This window comes from Sapajus apella, unplaced genomic scaffold, assembly GCF_009761245.1.
Source record: "Sapajus apella isolate SASKATOON/1434 unplaced genomic scaffold, GSC_monkey_1.0 scaffold59, whole genome shotgun sequence".
Lineage (NCBI taxonomy): Eukaryota > Metazoa > Chordata > Mammalia > Primates > Cebidae > Sapajus > Sapajus apella.
This window is the reverse complement of record NW_022436999.1, coordinates 11,510,722-11,536,043: the sequence shown is the minus strand read 5'-3', so window position 1 is coordinate 11,536,043 and position 25,322 is coordinate 11,510,722. Positions and strand designations below refer to the sequence as shown.

At 43.4% G+C, this 25,322-nt stretch overlaps 1 protein-coding gene across 1 annotated transcript in view; it reads left to right on the top strand.

The window, feature by feature from the left end:
- PRKCH (protein kinase C eta) overlaps positions 1-25,322 on the top strand; it is a 245,017-nt gene that overhangs the window by 208,734 nt on the left and 10,961 nt on the right. Inside the window, exons 11-12 of the mRNA XM_032246108.1 lie at positions 13,644-13,782; positions 14,465-14,653. Coding sequence (XP_032101999.1) covers positions 13,644-13,782; positions 14,465-14,653 — 328 coding nt within the window. The remainder of the gene's footprint in view (positions 1-13,643; positions 13,783-14,464; positions 14,654-25,322) is intronic.

Sequence of the window (25,322 nt, the reverse complement as noted above, 5' to 3'; positions counted from 1 at the left end):
ACAGGAGTCAGAGACTTCATCCTCCTTCCACGTATCCCACCTACAGAACCAGTCACCTCTGGTGAACTCAGTGGCTTTTGACCATCTAGGATGAACTGAATGAACCTCAACTTAAACCACCAGCTTTTTGTCATTGTACCAAACTGGGCAGCTGATACTGAACAGAGGGATCAATTCAAATGTGTCAGAATTTGGTCTTAGCAGAGATGGTTGAGGTAGACGAAAGTGTTGTGGCGGGTAGGGTTTAACCAGTTCTGGAGGCATTTTGCTCATTGCCCAAGGTACTAGTGCCAGACTGTGACACTGTATGACCCGTCTGGCTTTGGTTCTAGGCTCTGTTACCCAGAGAGCAGTTTATAAGCCAGATGTGTCACTTAATAGGCCTACTTGCCCAAAACACAAGAGCTTACAGTAGTTATCTAGAATCTGTAAAGCTCATATTTAGAATTTATCTATCTAGAATTCGCAGAGCTAGTAGTTATCTAGAATTTACAAAGTTTTTACTCTTTGTTAATATCAGTTCTTATAAAAATCATGACAATAGATCATGTAGATGTTATCCTTCTTGTTGATGAACAAATAATAGCTAAGGGCTCTATAGCACTTAATACATTCCAGGCACTATTCTAAGCCATTCACATTAAATAACTCATAATTTCTATGAGACAGAAACTGTTGTTATCTACATTTCTTGATGATAGGAAATAAGCCCAGAGTGGTTAAGTAACTTTCCCAAGGTCACACAGCTAGTAAAACTAAAACTAAACTCAGCTAATCAGGCTTCAAAGTCTGTGTCCACAGCCTTACAATATGCTGCCCATTGAAATAAGACAGACAGATGAGATGTTGGATGACCTCCCCAAGGTCACTTGGGGGTAGGGGAAGGAGGCAGATTGAGGGAGGCAACCGTAAGAGCATGGTTGGGAAGTTACCCTTGGCTCATCTCTCTATATGACACAGGGCTCCAAACTGAAATTGCCACTATTTATTGGGTCAAGATTAGTCCAGCATTTAGGCAAGAAGAATGTTAGTCCAGTCGTCTGCTACTTTTACTAGCATGTTTGGTGGTGACACTTTCTAAACTAAAAATAATATATATAGGCTAAAAAATAAATTTTCCCCTGACTTGTGAATTCAGTTTACTTTTAAGAGCTCAGGAAGTTATAATGACTCACACTTGCACATTTAATAATAACTTTTATTAAAAATTCTGTGACACAAAATTAGAAACATTCTTCAGACAATGCCTCCACATGTAAGTACTTAGCTATCTAAAGAAAACAACTAAATGGCTATTTGGGAAAACTGGGCTCTTTGGTTGTAAAACCAAGTGCTGGGGATAGAGTGAGTGCTCAAGAAGTATCGTGAGTTCTCCCAAGGGAAATTTCTTAGGGAAAAATGTGATGTGAGTCCAGTATTGGTAGGCAATCAGTCGTTCCCTGAACTTTACTATGTGTGTTGCTGTCTTGTGTCCAGTCCATGACTGATATTCTAGAGATGATATGAGAAATATTCCAGACCTGACCTCAGAGTTTGTAGTCCAATTGGGAGAAGCAAAACATAATTAGAGAATCAAGTAAGGCCATCTATAATCTCGAAGTACAATGTGACGTGTTTATAATTCCAAGAGCCTGTGAGTGGTTCTGAACTACAAGTGTCCTCTTGGGTTTTTCAGAGGTTTCTTTTTAGTTGGCTCAGGTTTAATCTCTCATGGGGATAGCAGGGAACCAGATGAGACCTGCTGAAGTGGCCACAGTTCGGATTCCAGTGGGCAGGCTGCCTCCCCTCTGATACTGCGTAAGGCGTTCCTAATGCTGGCAACGGTTCGTGTTTAGCCAATTGCCTAAAGCAGCCTGCACATCCTCCTGAGGTTGGTCCCGTAAATTCCTCTCTTTCCTGTCATAAAGCGTTCCTCATCACCACCTCCCTTTTCACACTTTATGTGAGGCTGTGCATTGGGACAGCAAATGGCTGCACCTTTCACTGCTTGCTTTTCCCAAGTCGAAGAAAAGTTCCAACCCTGGCAAAGCAAGGACATTGCTATTTTCTCACAATCAAATGTCTTCAGGGAACTGGCCTCAGTGCTGATAGGGTCTGTGTTCCTCTAGTAAGAATAGTGCTGTTTCCATTAGAGGGGACCGGGATGGGTGGACAGGCTAAGATGTCTCATGACTCTTTGCTCTGTGTATTTGTATTGACAGCTCAGATGTCTGGCTTACCTTCCTGAGGATGGGAGCCATAGCGTTATCCATTTAATAATAGCCACAGTGACAGTGCTGATAATGGCTAGCATTTACCTAGCACTGTTTGCTCTTGGAATGGTTAAGAGTTTCACCCTGTGAACTCGTTTGTTGGCCTTGGTGCCGTGTGTCCAACATAAAGCTAGCAGGACCCAACTGTCCTTGCCCATCCTCATTCTGTACCACAGCCATCCCTGGTTGTGATTAAGATATTAACATTAAAGAGGAAACTGAATTCTGATTCCTCCTCATTCAAAGTTATTCTGTCATCTTCATGCACATGGCCTGCAGGCAGCCAGCCAGTAAATGCTCCTTCATACCAATCCTGTTCCTGGCTGGAGGCTCTCAGAATCTGCCATGGTTCTTTGATCCTGTTTGTCCTCCTGCCCTTGAGCGACTGGCTATCAGAAAACCTTCATTTCCTTGTTGGGTTCTGCCACCAGAAAGCAAAGCCGACCCCGTGGTTTCTGTGGGTCAGCTGCACCTGGCTGTGTGCACTGGGGAAGAAATTTGGCTTGTTGGCTGCTTTATTCCCCTTGTACTGTCAGGTCCAAGTGGGCCATTGGCCCCAGCATCCAGTCTATGTTATCAGAGCAAGGCTCTATGTTCAGGAAATCCTTAGCCACCAAGGGTCTGTCATCTCCTGGTGTCTGCCTGAAGTCCTCTGGCCTCCCTGCTTTTCATCACTGAGTGCGTCTATAAGCTGACCCGCTGCCAGGTATCATGTATGAGCATTTGGCAAGGAAAGTCCGTGAGAGAGGTTTTCTTGGCAACCGTAAAATAAAAGTACTGTAAGGAGCTGCTAAATAAATTTGCACTGCTTCAGCCAGGGAATTTCAGCTCTCCTGGGTGGGATGGTGATAGGGGATGTGGAATGAGAAAAATAATTATGAGGCTCAGCTGTCAGCTTGATGGCTCATTTATTTGATGGTCCGAAGGATATGTATGATCAGTACCCTGTGGATGTTGTCAAACTCATTTCCTCTTATATTTGTCCAGAGAGTCAGTGGATGGTGTTTTTTGGGGCATACTTTTTTCTACCATGAGATAAAGTGAGGGGAAATGTCTCAGTCCCTTTGCTCAAGTTAAATTAGTCCTGTGTATCTGCAGTGGTGATTGCCAAAACCAGCCTGCACATCCCTCCTGAGGTTGGTCCCGTAAATTTTACCCTAGGAACATACTGCCTATGTGTCAGGGGCATCAAGCACCCAGAACAGGATGGAGACCATCACTTAGTCTATGGGGATTAGTTTGTGAGTATGTTCCCTGTTTGTTTGTTAGTTTATTGTTTTTTTGAGATACGGTCTTGCTCTGTCACCCATGCTGGAGTGCAGTGGCACAATCATGGCTCTGTGCAGCCTCCAACCCCTGGGCTCAAGCGATCCTCTAACCTCAGCCTCCCAAGTAGCAAGACCTACAGGAGTATGTCACCACACCTGGCTAAGTTTTTAAAAAAAATTTTGTAGAGCTAGGCACAATGGCTCACACCTGCAATCCCAGCACTTTGGAAGGCTGAGGAGGAAGGATCACTTGAGCCCAAGAGTTTGGGACCAGCCTGGACAACATAGCAATACCCCATCTCTACAAAAAATTAAAAAATTAGCTGGGTGTGGTGGTGTGTGCCTGGAGTGCCAGCTACTTGGAGGCTGAAGGGGGAGGGTTGCTTGAGCCCACGAGATCGAGGCTGCAGTAAGCTATGATCACGCTGCTGAACTCCAGCCTGGGCAACAGAATGAGACAATGAATGAATGAATGAATGAATAAAATTTTTGAAGAGACAGGATCTCGCTATGTTGCCCAAGATGGTCCCAATCTCCTGGGATCAAACAATCCTCCTACCCTGGCCCTATTTTGAAGAGGGTGAAATAACCACACTCAAATAGGAATCATTTTTATCATTTCTCATCCCAAGTAGCTACTGGGAGGAGCTATGAGGGGGTAGTGGGGAAGAGCCTTGGCAACACTCTCTGGGCTGGAAATTGAAATTGTTTTACTGACTTTCTTCTTTACTAAATGAATTATTTTGCATTCAGCCTCATAATGATGAATGTTCACGTCTTGTATACATGTTCTTCAGCAGATATTCCAATAGGTCAGCCTCAGGAACACCAGGTTAAGTGTCTGTGAGGAGAAATGGCATAGGGACCTCATTTAGTAATCAGGAATGCTGCTGCTTTTAGTAGGAAATTCATTTTCATATTTAAGTTTGTTCAGCCTTCAGGGACACATTGCAGGGCTATTGAAAATATAAATGCTATCCATGACAATCGTAGACACTTAGTAGACCCTAAGTAATTTCTGTGGTTAAAAAAAAAATTAGCTGACAACAACAAGTTCAATTCTGAGACTACAAATGTGCAGGTTCCCTAAGCAAGTAAGATGCTTCTTTCCAACATTCCCTTGGAGCCTGGGTCCCAAAAGAAATCCTTTCCACTCAGACAAATGGGTCCTTTTCCCTGCACATCTTTCTTGAGAATTATGGCCTTAAATAGTAGAGAAACAAACAAACAAACAAAAAGGATTAAAGCTAGAATATGTAAAAACATTTTAATGACTTTTTCCTGGTTAACAAAGTAATACGTGATTCCTGTAGGAAATTTAGAAAATCCCAAACAGAAAATAAAAATCACTCATAAACATATCACCCAGACACAGACTTTTATGTTTTTCCTTGTCTCCTTTTCCCTCCTGTCTTTCCTCCATTTCATTATCCCTCTCCACCACAATTGTAACAAAATTAAGAGAACATCAAAAATATAATTTCGTATCCTATTCTTTCACTTAGAATTGTATCAGCCTATAAGTAAGTTATGAAATCCAGAAGCTATGAAGGAAAGATTGATACTTTGACTATATGAGAACAAAACTTCAACAAGGCAATAATATGTACAACCAATACAACCAATATAACAAATTATTACTATTCCATGATATGAGCTTCTTAAAAAATCATCGAAAAGATAAACAACTCAAGTTTTAAAAGGGGTAAACCATGAGAACAGGCAAGAAAAAATACAAATGGCCACTAAACATATATTCTTCTTAAAGCTTAATTGCACTAGTAGTCAAGAAATGAAACAATGAGCTCATTTTTCACTGGCAGTTTGGCAAGAATTATAAGGATGATTCTGTCTAGCCTGAACAAGGAGCTAAAAAATGGAACTTCCGTGTGCTACTGGTGGGAATATAAATTGACGCAATCTTTTTGGAGGACAGTTTCTCCACATCTGTTTAAATTTTAAATATTTATCCCCTTTGATGCAGCATTTCCACTTCTAAAAAATTTATCCTAAATAAACACTCCTACAAGTGTGCAAATCATGTTCATTACTTCATTGTTTGAAGCTGCAAAAAATTTAAAACAACCCAAATGTTTATGTAGAGGAACTGGTTAAATTGTGGTACATTTTCATAATGGAATTGTACGTAACCATTATAGAGAATGAGCCAGCTGCATAGGAGACATAAATATGTCCAAGACAATTTTCAAGTGAGAAAAGTATGTTATATATAATATTGTGTTAGTATAGCATTGAGAAGAAAAGATTGGAAGACTTTGAACCCATCATCATTTTCTCTATACTTTTTTCAGGAATGATGAATTTTATATAATGAAAATATTACTTTTATAATCAAAAAACCATTTTCAAATAACATTTAAAAATTATAAACATTTCCTTACATTTTTAGTCGTTCATAAAATTTTGGCAGCTTTCATAAAATTCTGTCATAGATAGACTGTAATTTATTTAGCCATTCCATGACTGATATACAATTTAGCTTGTTTTCAAATTAGATATGATACAGCAACAAATATCTTTGTAAAATAAGATTCTTAAGTTTATACTCATAAGAGTATCACATCACATAGCAGAGATTGAGAATTTAACCTGAAAAGAATTTATTGGGTGATTCTGAATGTGCAAGGTTGATGTTTTCCTAATCTTTTTTGTTTGTTTGTTTATTTATTTATTTTTTAAAGATAGAGTCTCACTGTGTCACCCAGGCTGGAGTGCAGTGGTGTGATCACAGCTCACTGCAGGCTTGACCTCCTAGGCTCAAGTGATCCTCCTGCTTCAGCCTCCCAAAGTGCTGGGATTCAGGCGTAAGCCACTGCGCCCAGTCTTAATCTTTTTAAAGCTTACCTGGACCCACATGGAGGCAGAAGATTTGGGCTCCACTCTCTGATCACACAGCTCTGCTGCCCTACTCTGAGTATAATTTGTCACTAGTTTTTTGTAGCCTCAGTGTAAAAAAGTCCAGGGATCTTGGCCTCAGGAGATCCTCTTCGCGAGGCTCGGTCGCAGGCTCTCTCCTCATTCCATTCCTTCTCCCAGGGTGAACTCATCCACACCCAAGTAATGACTCTCAAAATTATAGCTCCGATCCATCCTTCCCTTGACTTCTAGCCATATGTATCCAGTTGCCTCTTAAGTATCTCCACTTTTATGTCTAAAAAAGTAGCTCAATCTGTCCAAAATAAATTCTGTGATCCAGAACCTGCTGATGCCTCCTTCTCTTTATCCCCTGTATCCTTCCATTACTAAATCCACTGCTTTTTCCCAATAGTTCTTGATACATCTGGTTCTCTTTACCTTCCCACCCTCCCTATACCAGGCCACCATCATTTATCTCCTGGATACTCTAGCTGCTTCCCATACGATCTCATGTTCACTCTCAGCCCCTCTGATCTGTTCTTCATGTAGTAGCTGGCGTCTTGTAAAACCGAAAATCTAATGCCATCCTTCTCCTGAGTCAGACTTTTCTATGGGCTAAAGACTGAAATCCTCCCTGGTCCCTGCCTCATCCGATCCCTACTCTCTCCTGTCTCCTTCATGCTCCCTCCTCTCGCCACCCAGGACTCCATCCATGCTAGTCTTCATTTCTTGACTGAACCCCCTCACCTCTGTTCCTTCCACCTGAAATTCTCTTTACCGTCACTTTTCTTCCTTTCTGTCTCTCCACTTGGTGAATAATCTTCTCAGCTCAATTCAAATGTCACTTTGCTGAGAAGTCTTCCCCCGTGCTAGGTCAGGCCTTCCCATGACCTGTTCCCATGTTTTCTCCTCATTGCATTCATCCCGGCTGATCATTGTAAATTTAGTTGTGTAACGATCTGTCTGCCTCTCCCACCAGACGTTCACCCCCTTGTGGGTAGAGATGGTGCCCCTTCTGCTTACTATTGTATCCCGAGATCTTGGCATATGGCCAGGCTCATGGATGATGCTCAAAGAATGGTTGGGTGGGTGAAGGGATGGCTATCTTGTGTCAGGTGATGCATGAATGGCACTACTGTCTAACTCACAGTGAAACCAAATTTTAGGCTTTTGCTATTCAGTGACTTTTCAAAGGTCTTTTACCAATTGCATACAATTAGTCTTGCTTTGAAAAAAATTTAAGTATAAACCCAGACACGCAAAACACAAGCCAGTCCTAAGAGTTTTATTCTGAAATAAAGATCATAATCCATATTCCCTCTCTTGGCAGATGCCCCCTTTTCATACTTGCCTACATGCTACCTCCTCCTCCTTGGGGGAAAGTGGCACATGGTCTGCACATTTGACCACTGGAGAGATTTGCTGTGCACTCCCCTATCCCTGTATCCTCAAGTATTGTGTAAAATCTATTGAACTCTTTCTTTATGCAAAGCAAAACAAAACAAAACCTTTGCTTTGCAGTATTTTGGTTATGAATTTCATAGTAATATGCATAAAACATCCCTCTATCATAGTGCCATCTTAAGATATTTATTTATTCTCTCAGATGGTTCTTGTTTCAATTAGTGAAGTCCTTTCGGGAAACAATCTATCGGGAGGACTGACCAGTGACACCACTACATAGAAGGGATTGGGCCTGGTGTAGTAAGTCACAAGCCTGGGCCTTGGAGGTGAGCAGAAGTGAATTTGAGTACTGATTTAACCCCTGTCTAGCTATATGATCTTGGAGTACGACCTACTTCACAGGGCTGTTCTGAGAATAAAATAAGATACATGGATAAAGCACTTAACGTTTGATTAACATTCAGTATGTGTTAGCCACTGACGACACTGTTATTATTCGCAAAAGCTTTTTTCCAGGTTTCCTGGACAGACAGACACATACCACGCCCAAATGAGCAATAAACAAATGGCAGTATACTGACAATCATCAATTGTGTATTTTATGATAACTGGCATCAAAGTTGTACTTTATTCAAGAATTATCTCTTAGATTCAGATATTAAAATGTTTACAGATGAGACAGTTCACGTCTTGGGTTTGCTTCAAAATAATCTGATAAAAGATGGATCAGGGAGGGAGGGAGTCGATGTAGAGAGGGAACATGCTGAGGTGTGCACTGGCAACCGCCAAGGCTGTGTGATCGGTATGGGAGTTGTGTCATTCTCCGTGCTTTTTTCTATGTTGAAAATTTCCCATCGTACAAGTTCAAAAATATGTTAAAAATAGTTAATATAAATAGCCTCCTAGATTCATTCTTGTTCAAGGAGCCAGCTCTCAACTCACTTTCCTTTCTTTTGGAAGAGTAACTGATTCTAGTGATCTAAGCAGTAAGACTCGTCAATCTGTTTTATTACTCTCAGGATAGCTTACGGTGGAAACAAAATAAATCCAATTTCTGAATCTCCTTTGTCTTCAACCACTTGGGAATTCTCTCTGAACCTACTGTGGGCATTTTATGTAACCCTGATTACCCAGCAAGAACAATGTAGCTTTCAGGCAAGCACAGAGGATAAAATAACTTTCTACCCTTCTATGCTTGCATGACAAAAGCTGTACCTATTAAATACCAGTGCGCCATGAGCTAATGAATGGCGAGCTGGTAATTGTGTTTTTGGCCTTTTAAGATTTGAGCTTCTGCCCTGTATGAACTTGTAATTTTCATTGTATAGTCTTGTTAAGTTTAGCTGCTGAGTTATATGTTGGCATAGGAAGCAGAGGCACTCCTAAGCCAAAAACTGACCTCTGCATATTTCAAACTAAAGTCAGGAGGCTTCGGGTGACTTGCTTTGCTTTTTTAAAAAAAAGGCATGATTTCCCTTTAGAGTGGAAGCTGACCATGACTGTAAATGGCTCTGTAATTTTTGGGTTTGTTTGAGTCACCCTCTCCATGTGCAGCTCTTGCGTTTGGATGCAGGCCAGCACAAGGGTAAGTGTTCTTCTTGGTCCTCGTTGTTTAATAATTGCCCCTTCTAAACCACTTTCCTTTCTCCGGCTTCACCAAAGGGAAGAATTTAAATGTTGATTTCAGATTTCTTCTTTTCCCTCTGGAGTCTGTGTCTAACGGGTAAAACATGTAGCTTTTTATGTTTAAGTACTTTGGAGCAAAGTTTATGGAGTGTTCATTTGTCCCCTAAAAATAAGACAGGCTCCAAGATGGCCAGGGCAGCTCCACTGGGGTCCATTTGAAATGCTTCTGTTTTCTTTTTGGTCAGCACCTCCTGCGAGGTCCATGCTGGAGCTGCTAAGAAGGAAGACAGGTGCACAGAGCCTTCGGGAATACAGTGCAGGGTGTGCTATCATAGAAGTATAAACTCGGGCACCCTAGGAGCAAAGTTGATATTGCTATGACTGTCTGGGGACATCAGGACAGACTTCATAGAGAAGATATGAGATACTTGGGCTGAGGGCAGAACCAGTAGCCTGGAATTACGTTATATTCGTAATTGAACCCTCTTGGGATCCCAATTTGCATGATCTGTCTTGTTAATAGCACCTGGTGTGAGAACAGCCGTGGTGTTTCCTTTACAGCTCATACAGTTCTGAGAATGCCTAAAATTAGATTGAAATCAGGATTAAGGTATATAACCTGCGTTTGTGGCCTTGGGCATCCTGTGACCAGGATGAGTCACATCCTTGTGTTGCCCAGTTGTGTCTTCTGAGAGCTGCATTCCAAGTCTTCCCCGTGCAGAGCTGATTGTCATAATTGACTGACAAAACTGATGGCCCAGAACTTTCTCTCCCCGCACGATTCCTGCTGCCCATGATAGCAGCTGAGTAATAAGCAGTCAGGCCTCTTACCTGGGACATTAGTCACAAGCTCTTAAGCAATTGTGGATCAACTATTGGACCGTTGTGGGTTTCTGTTAGCACTTGTTTCTGTTGCCCAAGAAGATCCTTTCCAAGACCTCAGCAGGCATAATGGCTTCAGGAAAATTCAGAAACTCAGTGACCTTGTTTGGAAATGTGAGTGAGAGTATTCTGGGCTCAGGTCCACACAGGCCTGGCCTGTCAGGCTAGGACACAGTGTTGATAAAGCTGGGCTCACAGGCCTTGTCCCCTGGGCCGTGTTGTCTCCTGGGGCTGCAGACTAGTGTATCTAACCTCAGCCAGGCACCTCGCTACTGTATGCCGCGGTCCCAGAGGAGCCAGGCAGCCAGGCCTTACAACACTTCCCAAGTCAGAAAAATGTGTAGAAGAAGAACTGAGAGTGGTGGCCTCGCTCACTGGACAGGATTATCCTCACCCCTGCTCCCGACCCATGCTGCCACGATTACAGCCTCCTGTAGGTTAAATTGGCTGTGCTCATACTGTGGGTGTGTGGTGGGCCCAGGGGAGGAAGCAGCTTCCACACATCAGCCCACTGAAAACTGTCACTTATATGGGATGTGGGATTCTGCGTAGAGGAGGGCTGATTTGGAGTCAGGGTTGGGTTTGGGTTAGAGACACAGAAAGCTTGCTTCACTGAAGTGGATGCACAGGTACTCAGCATGCCTTCGCCTTATGCCCCTGACACGCGGGGAAGCTGCTGCCCAGAGCAGAGAAGTCTGTTCTGTGTTCCATTGATCTGTGCCATGAAAGCTTTGCTGCTTTAACCACGCTTACTGGGGATTCCTGAAATACTGGACTTGGTTTCTATTCCTGGCATTTTCTAGTGGCCACTCTTTGTAAGACCTGCATGGCCAGGCCGTATCAACTCACAGGACATGGTGTAGAAACCAGTCACGCCAATTCTGTCATCACCGACCTCTAAGCCAGCGATGTGATCCAGGCTGGACAGAGACCAGCCTTTTTCCCTGGGCCATGCAGGCCAACAGACCTTGATTCTCACACTGAAGCAGGAAAATAGGAAAATAGAACCCTGACACAACCCATAGTGAATGTGACATTCCAGAAAGAGCAGTCAGCTGCAGCTACTGTGAAGATGCCACAGCAAGGGGGGGAGGGGGGTTGGAGCTCCAGGCGGCCCAAAGCCATGGCAGCCTCCCATGATAGCAGTTAACCACAAAGCTCCAGGCCACCTAGCATCCCCCGCATGACCTGCAGCCTCTTCATCACTGATCAGCCCCATGTGGGTTGCCTCTGAGTATATTGTTCCTTTAAAAATCAAAGTGTAAATATCTCACCCAAAAGGTCAAGCTGCAGCTCTGTCCCGTCTAGACTGTGCCTGTGAGGCTGGCAATGCCACCCTCCCTCTATAACAGTGCCCTGGGCTATGGGTGGCGACAGGAGAACCAAGTGCTTATGCTGGGAAGAAGGCTGTTGTAGGAGAGCACTGCCTTTTATTTACAGACAGCTTTATCAGTACACAGCCACGTTCCTGACCGACCTTGAGGACGCTTTACCAAACAATCCTACTGCTGAATATTCACTCCCTTCGCTTGAATTTGCTCTTAGGGATTGGAGAAGGGATAGAAAATGCTTTGGCCTGGAGTCTCCATAATCTACTAGGCTTCTTGTGCACCTAGGGTACCCACAAACAAACCCTGTTCTCACTCTGGATTTCCTTTTCCTGATTAACATCTCCGTAAACCTACTGGATTTCAGACAGAAACCCAGGAGCCATCATTTCTGCTGCTTCTCTCTGTCCATTTCTAAGTGGTTATCAAGCCTTATTACTGATTTTGCTTTCACTGAAGCCCTTCATCCTTTCCCCTAACTGACTCTTTATTTTCCATTCCATTCATCACCTTCTTGGTTCAGGTCTTAACATCTCTTCCCTGGACAGTTTCAGCCTCCCCACAGTGATCTTTTGTTGTCCAGCCAGGAATCTGTTACTCCCTTAATTAGGGAGAGTCAGTAAGTTCCTTTTGCCTGATATCTAAAAATCAAAATTCCATAGTGTGGCACTCAGGATCCTTCATGGTTTGAAGGACTTAACTTTCCTCTGTAGCCCTGAGATTTTTTCATGGCCCCAGTGATCCTGTGTCCTCTGCTGCCTGCCCCTCAGCCTCCTCCACCATACCGAGGGTTCTCTGAGCCCACCTGCACAACCACACCACTGGGCTTGCTGCTGTGCCCCTGCTCCTTCCGCCTGCTCATGGCGGCCTTCCCACTCCCCCTTCCCTGCTTAGGAGACTCTGACTCATGCTTTCCGACCCAGCTCAATTTCTGCTTCTGCTGTGAGGCCATCTCTCTCTCCTCCCACTGGAAGGAATTGTTCTGTCTTATGTTTCTGCCATAGCACTTGGTTCATACCTTCATCGCGCCATGAGGACCGTACAGCAATTGGTGTGTTTCCCCTCCCTGTCTATCCTGTCCATAAATGTGTGTGTATCTGTCTATATATAAAATATATATCTATTTGTTTTACACACACACACAACAAACAAACAAAAAAACCCAATTATTTCTTTCTTCTCTTTTGTTTTTTGAGACAGGGTCTCACCCTGTCACCCGGGCTGGAGTGCAGCGGTGCACTCTCAGCTCACTGTAGCCTCAAACTCCTGGGCTCAAGCGATCCTCCCACTTCAGCCTCCCAAGTAGGTGGGACTACATGCCCTACTAGTTTTTGTTTTGTATTTTCTGTAGAGATGGGATTTCACCATGTTGCCCAGGCTAGTCTCAAACTCCTGAGCTCGGGCAGTCTGCCTGCCTCAGCCTCCCAAAGTGTTGGGATTTCGGGCACCCAGCTGACAAGTATTTCTTAAGTACACTATGCCAGGAATAATGGTGAACCGCATAAACACAATCCCTGTCATCATGGAGCTTCTAGCCTAGCATATATTTGTCTCCCATTATACTGTGAGTCCCTTGCAGACGAAGATTAGCTGTGCTCCTGGTGCCATTCACCACCACCCGCACACAGTGGCCACCTCCCCTATGGGTGTTCACTCTGACTCTAATGGGTAGAGATGAGTCCTAGAGTGGAGGATGGGGGAGAGCCTGAGTACAAGGTCAGTGGAAAGCCCAGAAAAGCCATATTCTGCTCTCAGTTTTTAAAGGCCAGCCTTCAGTTTCCTGTGGTTAGCCCATTCTTGTGGACCCATCATCTTGGTGCCATGAGGCGAGTTCTGAGACTTGATCTAAATTCATCCAGATAGCACAGAGAAGTTTGTTCCTTTTGAAGTGTGTGCAGGAAGCTCACATGGCTGCACGTGGCCACTGTGGTCTGAGTGCCCATCCTGAGAGGTGGGTGGTTTGGGGTCTGGCTGCCCTATCTCTTGCTACTCTTTGTATCTTTCAGAGATCTGAAACTGGACAACGTCCTGTTGGACCATGAGGGTCACTGTAAACTGGCAGACTTTGGAATGTGCAAGGAGGGGATTTGCAATGGTGTCACCACGGCCACATTCTGTGGCACGCCAGACTATATTGCTCCAGAGGTGAGTGCAGCTGCTTGATACAGCTCTGAAATCTGAGCTCTCCAGTAACTCTGACCAGAAATGCCACTGGCTGCTTTTATGTGCTGCAGCTTTGTGGCAGCGTTGAAAGCCGACACCTCCAGTCTCATTTATGGTTCACTGGGTGAATGATGGCTGAAAATGGCCTAAGTTCCTCTAATAAGAATTTGAGTTAAAAAAAATGTTTTTGTAAACTTTGCAGTTGCTTTGGGCTTTAGCCCTAAATGAAGACAAAGTATGTGCCATTCATGGCTATTTATTTTCCTCTTTGTCTCTACTTAGTGATTTAATTCCAGCATCATTTAGCAGAACTAAAGAAAGGCTCTTGAATCCTTGAAATCTTCCCATATAAGTGAGTGAACCCAGTCTCCTTTTTTTTTCCACACGTATATTTCCAGAACCCTTCTGTCTGAGATCTACACAAGCCCATCACTGTGACCCAATCAGGCCATAAATGCTTGCTCACTTAGATGAGAAAGCATCTCTGAGTTGACCTCAGGGAAAACAGACCAGTCTGTCAAAATGGAATGAAATATGCGTGCCAGCACAGGAGACTTTTAAAAAAAAATCTGATATTTCCTAATGCACAATTTCCCTAGTTATGAAGAACATATTTGTTAATCCAGTGTATGAAGCACCTTCTCACGCTGCCCCCTTTGCACAGATCCTCCAGGAAATGCTGTACGGGCCTGCAGTAGACTGGTGGGCAATGGGCGTGTTGCTCTACGAGATGCTCTGTGGTCATGCGCCCTTTGAGGCAGAGAACGAAGATGACCTCTTTGAGGCCATACTGAATGACGAGGTGGTCTACCCTACCTGGCTCCATGAAGATGCCACAGGGATCCTGAAATCTGTAAGTTTGGCTTACCCAGCCAGCTTCTGATCTATTGCAAACCAGCTTGATCTATGTGCCTCTTGTGTCTTTTCAATACTTCCTAGCAGTAAACCACCAGCTCTAACTAAAATTTGTCTTCTAATCTAAAGAATCAAAGAACTGGAGTTTTCTCAAGCTGTTACTCTCTCTTATGCAATAGACCCTGTCTTATGCAATAGTTATTTTGGGGCCAATTTCGATAGCCCTCGATAACTTTGTTTGCCGTATAACAAGTATTTCTAGCACTTCGTCACTTTAGCTGAAGGGAGGTGATGTTTCCCCTGCATACAGTCAGGCTACACCAGAGTTTTGGGTCAAGTGAATCCAGCCTGTTATTATATCAATTGTGTTTCTGTTGGCCTGTCCAAGGAGCAGGATGAAGGGGCCTTTCTCTTAGGGCTGGGAGAGGAGAAAGGAGGTTTTCCAAACCTCTGCAGATCTCTTCTGCCTCCATGTCATCCTTATGCAAGCCAGGTGCCACGCCCAGGCTGCCCAGCAATGTTGTAATGGGTCATGTTGAGAAAGTCTTTCTGTGTGTGCACTCAAGGCACTGTGCCGGATGCCTGCTTTTGAATTGAGGAAAAAATATGGGTTGGACGCCTTTATGTTGAAAATAAAGTACATGTAATTTGGGTCAGTTCTGTAACCACATTAGTTGAGTTCCAAAATAACGTATTTTCACCTACTATATGCAGAGGAGATACAAAGACAAATAATAGATCCATTTTTCGAGGAGGGAGAAATCAGAACAATCTATATTCTGTTGGATAGTATCTATGGCATAAGAATCACTATCCTTGAGTTACACCCTTCCAGTAATTTTAGACAAAAGCTAAATATGAGAAATATTTGCTATCTTGTTGAAAGACTTGTTTGTCTTTAGAAACCTCTAGTCCTATAATCAGTGCCATTGCAAGGACATTTTGTATGTGGGTCACTGTACACTGGGGCTGAAGGCTTGACTGTCCCTGAGAATCCTCCACAATACTAAAAGGGAAATAATCACAGAAATCCTTCTGAGGCAAACATTACCAAAGTGAATCATAACTCATAACACGATTCTCAAGCTGAGGTGCCAGCACCCTCCTGAAATTGAATTAATCTCACAGAAATAAAAGCACAGTACTTTGGGATTCTACCAAATATCTCCTCTCTCACATGTTTTTGTAAGAACAGCTCATTTGTTACATTAGTAGAAATTTTAGATCGAGGAAATCATAACTATGGGCTTTTATAATTTTATGGAAAAAAAAAAGAGTCATAGAGAAGGACTTGTCTTCATGGATTTGTGCCATGAAGTTTCTTAACTTCCTGAAGGGAAATGTACTCACCTAGGTTGGCTGCAGCCAATTTTGATAACATAAACCGCGATAACACAGCCTCACCGTGCTGCAGATGGAAGCGGACTTTGCATGATCACCTTCCTACTTCCACAGCCCAGAACCTGGCATTTTGAGATTCCCACAGCATGCCAACCTTCATCATACTAATGGTTTTCCATGCTGCACATATTTAATTCAATTACTGTACCTGATTTAGTAGTTTTAATATTTAGAGGAAGGACCCCAGAGTTTGTAATTCTTTATGGCTTGAAATGAAAATACTATTTCAAGCCATAAAGCAATGCCTGTGGTCAGCATTGGTGTATAAAGGTCACTAGGCTTGATATCATGAAGAGTAGGAAATAAAAGTCAATTCACGCCTCAGGAAATTTTTATATTCTCTAATATAAATGCTGGATTAGCAATCCAGATCAGTGTTTCTCTGATAAATACCCTATACCTTTTGAATCTAGGTCTAGTAGGACTCTTAAGAGGTCACATCACCTTTTGAGTTGGACATTCCTTATTCTTTGTCTTTACATTTTTAGAAGTTTTCAGCCTCATTCTAGTGTTTCAGAGTCCTCTTCAGAGAGTTCTTTCCAACTAAATCTGAAACTAGGTATCATCCCTTTATCCTAGAACCTAGGACAAGTACTAGCAAGGTTAAGATTCATATGGAATGTTTAAGACTGTTTCTTTTTAACCAGATAAGCTCAGTTACTTCAATCTATATCTTTTATGTAAATATGAATATTTTTTGTAACAAGCACATATATTGTCCAGTAATCACCTCCATGGTCTTTCCTCGGAGACGAAACAGCCTCTGGTGCCTAAGGAGACTCGCATCCAGTGGAGACTGAGTTGTTCTCTCCTTGCAGGCTCACTTTTGGGAAGCTACGAGTCCTTTCACTTCTCTTTATTTCAGCTCCATTCTCATGCCAGCTGCTCTGCTGGATGAAGGCAGCAGCTGCGATTGTTACATACCTTGTGTCTAGCACTCATTTTCCTGAATGACACTCGACGCTCTCTCTGGGTGTCTCCCACATAGGAAGGAGCAGGGGCTCTGGGCTCACAGTGCCAGGCCTGCCTCCCAGCCCTGTTACCTTCCAGTTGAGTGACCTTGGTGAGCCTCTATGCCTCTCTGAATCTCAACGTCCTTGCTTGTAAAATACAGGTAGTAAAATCCATACCACAGGGTGATTATTTGGATTACGTGAAATAACATAGGTAAACTTCCTGGTCACATAATAAGCATTCTGTTTCTTCCTCCTTCAAGGCATATACCTTCAATGTAATTTTCTGAAAAACACTTGGATGTTGTCAGATAAAATTACTTAAAAAAATTCACTAAGAGGATTTCTGGGGATTTTTTTTTTTTTTTTTTTTTGCACATTTTACTCTCTATGCCTAAAAACAAGAAGCTTAAGTGGTATAGATGAGAACATTCAGCTAGGCTTTACAGGGGACTAACACATTTAAATAGAAATGTGATCAAAGAGAAGAAAGAAGTGTTCAGAGCACTCAAGACTTGGGGAGAGACACTGAGGAGGGAAAGGCATCAGAATGGGGTTGGTTAAGAACCTGCCTCCAGAGCAGAGCTGTTTGAGGCAGATCTTGGCTCTTTGACTATAGGCTCTGTGACCTTAGGCAAATGGCATAATTCTTGCATGCCTCAGTTTTCTCTCCATTTCCTTGGGCAAATGGCATAATACTTGCATGCCTCAGCAGGTAGGGTATCCAACCTACAGGGCTACTGTGTGGTTGGCACAAGATAACATGTATGGGTGCCTGAAGCAGTGTTTGGCACAGGGTGCGTGCCCAGGAAGTGTCCTGTACTGTTAACCGCCACGAGCTGCATACATGAAATGATTTTCTTAGACTCTGCCCTTATCTCCAAAAAAGTGTTACTTTGTCATATCAGGAAGGAGGGTTCAAGAGAGCAAGGTGTGCTATGCAAACCACTCAGGCTGCTTTCTGGCTCTAATTGCAATTTGATTTAATTAGGCCGATATAGTTATTTTACTGCCGGAAGAAAACTTAGAGATTGTCCGTTCCAACCCCCTCATTTTATAGATGAGGAAACCATGAGGCACTGAGAAATTATGACTCATCAAAGGCCATTTGACATGTTACTTAAATCAGTTGGGGTCTTTGTGCACTGTTGATGAGGATGAAAATGGTGTGGATAATGGTATGGTGGGAGGTTCTTCAAAAAATTAAACAGAATTACCATATGATCTAGCACTTCTACTTCCAGAAATTTGCCCAAAAGAATTGAAAGTGGGAACGCTAATAGATATTTGGACACCCATGTTCATAGCAGCATTACTTACAATAGCTCAAAAGTGGAAGCAACCCAAGTGTCCCTCAACAGATGAATAGATAAATAAGATGTGGCACATGCACTCTGAATAAGCATTCATTTGGTTGCACAGGGCCAGATCAAGGTATACCGTGTTCTTTACCAATATTGACTTGACACCTTCTTCCAGAATTCTGTGACCACCTAAGATGAGGCATTCTGGGAGCTTGGTGACTTCAAGAGTTCCTAATGTGAACAGTTGAATCCATTGGATGGTGTTTTGCATCGTTCTAAAAACAGTAGAGAAATCATGAGTGCTAAGTTTTGAACTGTAATTATTTGTCTTTGCCCTTAATTTTATAGAGCTTTGTGACCATGAGAAGCATAAACACGGGATTGTAGAGCTGGAAATAGTTTAACAATATTTTGTCCAAATCTCTGGTTTACAGATAGGAAACTGAGGCCCAGAGAGCTGAAGGGACTTTACATATTAGAATGGAAAGAACACACCCTAGACCTCATTTGACTTCTGCCACTGGTTTTCAGTCTGTAAAGGTGTGATAAAAACACCTACAGTACCCACTTCAAATAAGGCAATATACATGAAAGCGTTTTCCAAGTGGAATGCACAATACGAGAATAAGTGATTAGTATTGCTAACTTTTGATGAGTAATTTCACAACACGCTTAGAGTTGTCATTATCCTCATCTTCTCCTTGAACAATTCAACAATATCATCAAGGTTATTAAGTACTTAATTTTACACAAGGCTGTTGTAGGTATTTATTCCTAAGGAAATTGTATTCTTGTTTTTCCAGGAGCTTTTAAATCTTGAGCAAAGACACGTAGATGGGGTATAAATGGCCAAATAGATATTGACCTGTTTGTTTATGTAATAGGCTTACATCAGCGCATACGTGCATAGCAGGCAGGGGTCCTGCAATGCTCAGATTCTGTGCGAGGTGCCAGGGATCCAGTGATGAGCAATGAAAACACGATCCTGCTCTTGTGGAATTTTCAGTCCATTGGGGTGGGGAAGGAGAAAGAAACTTTAAAGAACAGTTATACATTAACTATGTATTTACAATTTAATGAGAAAAATTAAAATCCAAGGTTTTTGAAAGCATTTAGCAGGCATATCTAACGTGATCTGGGCCACCAAAGGAGGCCTTCTGGAGGAGATGACATTTAATAAGGGCTGGAGAGAAATTAGGCTTGAAAGTGTGCAAAGGTCTTCAGAAGGGAGCAGTGCATTTGAGTAGCTCAATGGCAGGCTGGCTGGAGTGTAGTAAGCAAAGGGGTGGGGCGAGGGGAACGGCAGGGGAGGAGGCTGAGGAAACAGTGAGAGCCCGAAGAACGTCCTTGGCCACACGCAGGACTCTGGACTATCCAACGTGCCAACGTAAGTCTTTGAAGAATTCCAAGCAAGCATGAGTGATACAATCACTACTTCATGTGTAAAAGATCACCCTGGCTATTGTATAAAGAGTGGATGAATAGACTGAAGTATTTACTGATGAAATGATTTCTGGGATTTCTTTCAAAATAATCCAGGAGTTGTGGTGAGGAACAGATGAAACAAGATTGGGTGTGTGTCGGTAACCATCAAGGCTGTGTGTTGAGTAAATGAGGGTCTGTATTACTGTTGTCTAAAATGTCCACAATGGAAAAGTTTTTAAACCCACCGTATAAATGAATATCTTTTTTTTTTTTTTTTTTTTGAGACGGAGTTTCGCTCTTGTTACCCAGACTGGAGTGCAATGGCGCGATCTCGGCTCACCGCAACCTCCGCCTCCTGGGTTCAGGCAATTCTCCTGCCTCAGCCTCCTGAGTAGCTGGGATTACAGGCACGCGCCACCATGCCCAGCTAATTTTTTGTATTTTTAGTAGAGACGGGGCTTCACCATGTTGACCAGGATGGTCTCGATCTCTTGACCTCGTGATCCGCCCGCCTCGGCCTCCCACAGCACTGGGATTACAGGCGTGAGCCACCGCGCCCGGCACGAATATCTTATACAAACAAGCTCAGCGTGTGTGTATGAAGAAATATTTCTTGCCTGTATAGAAAAAGTGATCTCCATCTTCACAAATGAAGGGAAATAGTTTACAACACAAATATACAGAAAGAGCAAATGATGTGAGCCACATACAAGCTCTTGCCTGTGGATCCGGCCACATCTCTTAAATCCAAGTGACAGTCTCAGGTTCCTGGCCCAGGAGTCTGTGTCACCGTGATGATTTTTTTTGCCACAGACAAAATTAACCAGTGGTTTTAGCACAACTCATTTCTTGAGTGCCACTGAAGAGTTTTTATGCCTTCTCAAGAAGTATCCTTCAACCCCCAGGGTAGTAACAAAGGGTACCCCAAAGAAGCATTTTTAACAGAAAAGAGACCCAGGAAGGAGAGAACCCTCATTGTTGGACTTTGCCCCATGCTGCTCCTTGGGGCTCTGGGAGATCCTTTCCCACCCAGCTGGATCTGCCCTTTCCCACGGAGAGGCAGTAAGAGTTCAGATCTCCAAGCCAGCCCTTCTCAATGCCTCTCTCTACTAGCTTAGTGTGGGGGCCATCTTTCTATGGCTTCCTGAGATCAAGATTTTCTGATGATCTCTTTTTGGGACTGTATGTTCTGAATTGTTCCTACAGTTGGTGTCTACTGGATATTTTGTCTGCCTTTTTTTTTTTCCTTTAATAGAGAAAGCTAGGCCGGGCGCGGTGGCTCAAGCCTGTAATCCCAGCACTTTGGGAGGCCGTGGCGGGTGGATCACGAGGTCAAGAGATCGAGACCATCCTGGTCAACATGGTGAAACCCCGTCTCTACTAAAAATACAAAAAATTGGCTGGGCATGGTGGCACGTGCCTGTAATCCTAGCTACTCAGGAGGTTGAGGCAGGAGAATTGCCAAGCCCAGGAGGCGGAGGTTGCGGTGAGCCGAGATCGCGCCATTGCACTCCAGCCTGGGTAACAAGAGCGAAACTCCGTCTCAAAAAAAATAAAAATAATAGAGAAAGCTTGTTGAATTCCCTGTGACCTTTTTAAATGGAAGGTATTATTATTATTCTGTATCTGGGGAAACTGTTCAGACACCTGTTTACGTTACATACCACAGTGATACAAACGTTAAAGACCTCAAGGCTTCATCCAGCATGATGTCAGCGAGTGCCTACATGCAGGGTTGGGGAGGGTGTGTCCTGTCCAGCATTCCTCTAAAAGTATGTGATTGGCAAGGCAGGCTCCAGCATTTTCTGACCCCTAATCTAACATTACTGTCCCCAAGGGCCCTCCCTGTCGTCACCTTTACCACTGCCCTCTCTACCCACAACACCCCCAAGGTTGTGGGCTTGTGAGTTCTTTGTGTATAGCTGTTCAAACATTTCACATAGACGTGGGTAGTGGACAAAGGACTTACTTGTGAGAACATTTCCCATGGCACTCAGAATCAGTGGATGTGGGGGTAGAGCGCACACACCAGTGTTTAGCCCAGGAATTCTACTTGAAAAGAAATTCCCAAATCATTAACCAGTAATCTCACATCTAACAGTAACTTTATGTGCACCCAAATAAGCACACTGGAAAGACCATTTTTCTTACTTCCGTTTCTGGCTGTCTCATCTCTGCTTCAGATGTTCCTGTTCAATACTTAACATGTGTGTGCCCTAAAAGCAGCCTCACCTGCGACTCGCAGAGAATGGAGTATTCAGACTGGCAGGATCCTCAGAAGTTAACACGAGAAAGGCCTATGACAACACACACATTTGTGTAAAGAAAAAATAAAAGGCATTCCAGCTGTTATTTCTTATTTTTTTTTTTTTACTTGGTTTGGGAATATATACTACCTTTTTTCTAGTGTCACCATGTCATCAGGTATCTTAGGCTGGCACTAAATTATCCCAAAATGCTGATAACAGTGAGACAAAAGAAAGTCTATTGTCTATTGTTTGCTTAGGGCTTCTGAGGTTCCACTAAGTTTTGCCCTCGTCTAGGTCCAGAAAGGCTTGGGGCAGTCCCAGGCAAATCCAGAGCTGAGGAAGCTAAGCTGATGCCTTGTCTCGGAGGTTAGTGCTCCTTTGCTAATCATCTCCAGCGAGAAATCACGTGGCTCAGGGTCTATTCAGGTGAAGTCGGCAGACTTGTCTTTGAGCTCACACAGGTGGCTGGGGTAAATAAGTGCTGAAAGGAGCTGGGTGCGTTCTCCCAAGTCACCTTTGTCGACTCTGGAAGCACTGTAAACTTGGCATCAGAAGGAGATTATAAAGTGCTTTTGTTCCTAAGCTTTGTAGAAATTAAAGTGTATATGCGTGTGGGTTTCTCTGTCATCCAGCCTCTCAGATTCCATCATCCAAGCATTGTCTGCAGGAATCCTACTTGCCTCTATGACAAAGGAGGGAGAACCAAAGTGAATTCGGGGACCCTCCTTTAGCCCTGAGTGTTGTCCCACGTCTGTCACCAGGTAGTGAATTCCAGGAGCATTGACTGTCTTCCTCTCCATTTCCCTACTCCCCTCCTGGGAGAGGCTGGAATGCTCAAGGAAGCCACCAAAGGTGGGCAGCCAGGAGAAGGCTGGGGAAGAGGAGGGAAAAATGGGACCTGAGTAACACAGAGGATCCAACCCAGATCATTAGGGCTGATTTTTCAAACACTGTTATGGGGAAATCCAAAAAAAAGTTATCAAAACATCCTTTAGTAAGAGGAGTGGTTAACATGCAGCCCGCAGTCTGTTGCCAAGGCTGGAATGCCTGCATGAGGACAGGAAGCTGCCCCACAGACCTGTTAGAAACCCCTAGTGAGGTTAACACCTTTCAGAAAATGAACCATTTGCTCACAGATCAAGGCTGGCGTCTGCAGGAAACAGAAAACCACTGCTCTTCCCAGAGATTTTGTATTTGGGTCTTTTAAAATCATATAATTTTTATTAAAGTTCTTGTTCTCTACTTCTTTTTCCCTCATTAGATTGTAAGTTTCCTAAGGTTGGAGGTCCTAACATTTTATTTGTAAACAGCAGTGTGAAGGTTTTTTTTTTTTTTTTCTTTACTTTTTAAGAGTACTCATGCTACGTGTCTCATTGATCTCCATCTCTGCCAGGAAGATAAAGATGTCAAAGCTTTTGTAAAATGGCCATGGAAACCTCCTATGTGGAGATTTGTTAGCTAGTGTCTGTGGGTCAGAAAAGCTTTTTGTTTCAAGTTAGGAAAACTGTTAACAGAAGTAGTTGACTTTGTTGTTTTTGTTTGTCCTTGCCAGCTATCAAAGATCAATCATTTTGGGCCGTTGATCATTAGATTTGGTTTGGATGCCAAAGATAATGCATATCCAGGATAAAGAAGGGTGGCTGGGTGATGTGGCTCACACCGGTAATCCTAGCACTTTGGGAGGCCAAGGCTGGTGGATCATGAGGTCAAGAGATGGAGACTGTCCTGGCCAACACAGTGAAACCCTGTCTCTACTAAAAATACAAAAATTAGCTGGGTGTGGTTGCACGCGCCTGTAGTCCCAGCTACTCGGCAGGCTGAGGCAGGAGAATCACTTGAACCCGGGAGGCGGAGGTTGCAGTGAGCCAAGATCACGCCACTGCACTCCAGCCTGGTGACAGAGGAAGACTCCATCTCAAAAAAAAAAAAGAGAGAAGGGTACTGGCCTCAGTTTCATCAGAGGAGAATAAAGGACATTGTATAGTCCCCACTAAAGAATCTTTATTTAGCACTCACTCGTCTTCAGTAGCTACACTTGGGGAATCATACCTGGAAAAAATAGTATAGCTTGGGCATGTCGAGTAGCAGCAGCTTTTTCTTAACCCTGGGAAGTCATTGGAGAGCAGTGAAGTCCGTCCTGTCAGTCAGAGCTGCTCGAGACTGGTTTTTCAGGAATAAAGGCATGTTGTCTAACAACAGGCATTGGCGCGGCTGCATGCCCTTGGGTTTCCATCTCTGAGACTCACCTCTAACCTTTACCTACGTTTAACCAACAGTGTCCCATGACCTGAGTGAAGATACAGGGAAGCAAGAGTGATCATAAAACACAGGAAAGGCGGGGCGTTGGGAGCCTTGGAAAGGAATTGAGTATGTGCTCGTGAAAGGCTGCTGAATTCCAGTCACAGACAGCATGAAAAACACAGCCAGCAAACCCACCACAGATTTGAGCACTGTCCCTGTCCCGCTACAGGAATGGTACAGGGCATTTACCATCATGAGTTTCATTAGGTGAAAATAAGGTACACTGTGTAGTGTGTCTCTGGAGATATCTTACAGAATATTCTGATGCTGGTCAGTTATAACCTGCCAGATAAGGCACCGACCCACCAGCCTTCTCAAAGACACCCACATGCCCGCTTCCTCCATCACTGGCTCAGGGAGATCAGCTTAAGCAAGTTTATTTCACTTAATTTTTTTCTAGAGAAAAGCCCATCTCAGACTCAAGGAAAACAGAGCATCTGTAGCTGAGAGAAATACACAGTCTTCAAAATGCCAGCTTTTTTTTTTCCACCCAGAGTTTTTAGTGATAAATGCAAAAAGAGAAGAAAGAAAAGAGTCCCTTGACATGGGCACAGACTGTAGAGGCTGCTGGTGTGGCCACCCACCTGACGCTGGACAGGCCAGGCCGGCTCTGCTTCAGGTGTTTTCAGTGACACTCCTGTTCCTGCCAGGAAGCCCTCTCATCACTTAATCGTATTGAGTATTACAACCACATTATACGTTCTAATTTTTCTTGTAATATACTTAAATATGCTTCGTTTAACTTCCACTCCCTGAACGAACTTCTCCCTGAACTTATTTCTCGTCTAATCCCTCTTCTGGCTGACAGCTCTTCAAGTATTTGAAAATATTAAGTTTCCTTCTATCTTTTCTTCTCCAGCATAAAGACTCTCAGTAGTTTGAAATAAAACCAGCTGGTCAGGCTGAAGAATGCCTCCGATTTTTTCCAGGCCTGTTACTTTTCTCTCCCTTCTCTTAGCACCTGCACTGTGTGTACTTCTCAGCCCTTCTCCCTCCATAGAATCAGAAGAAAGAGAATGGCACATGAGCCAGCA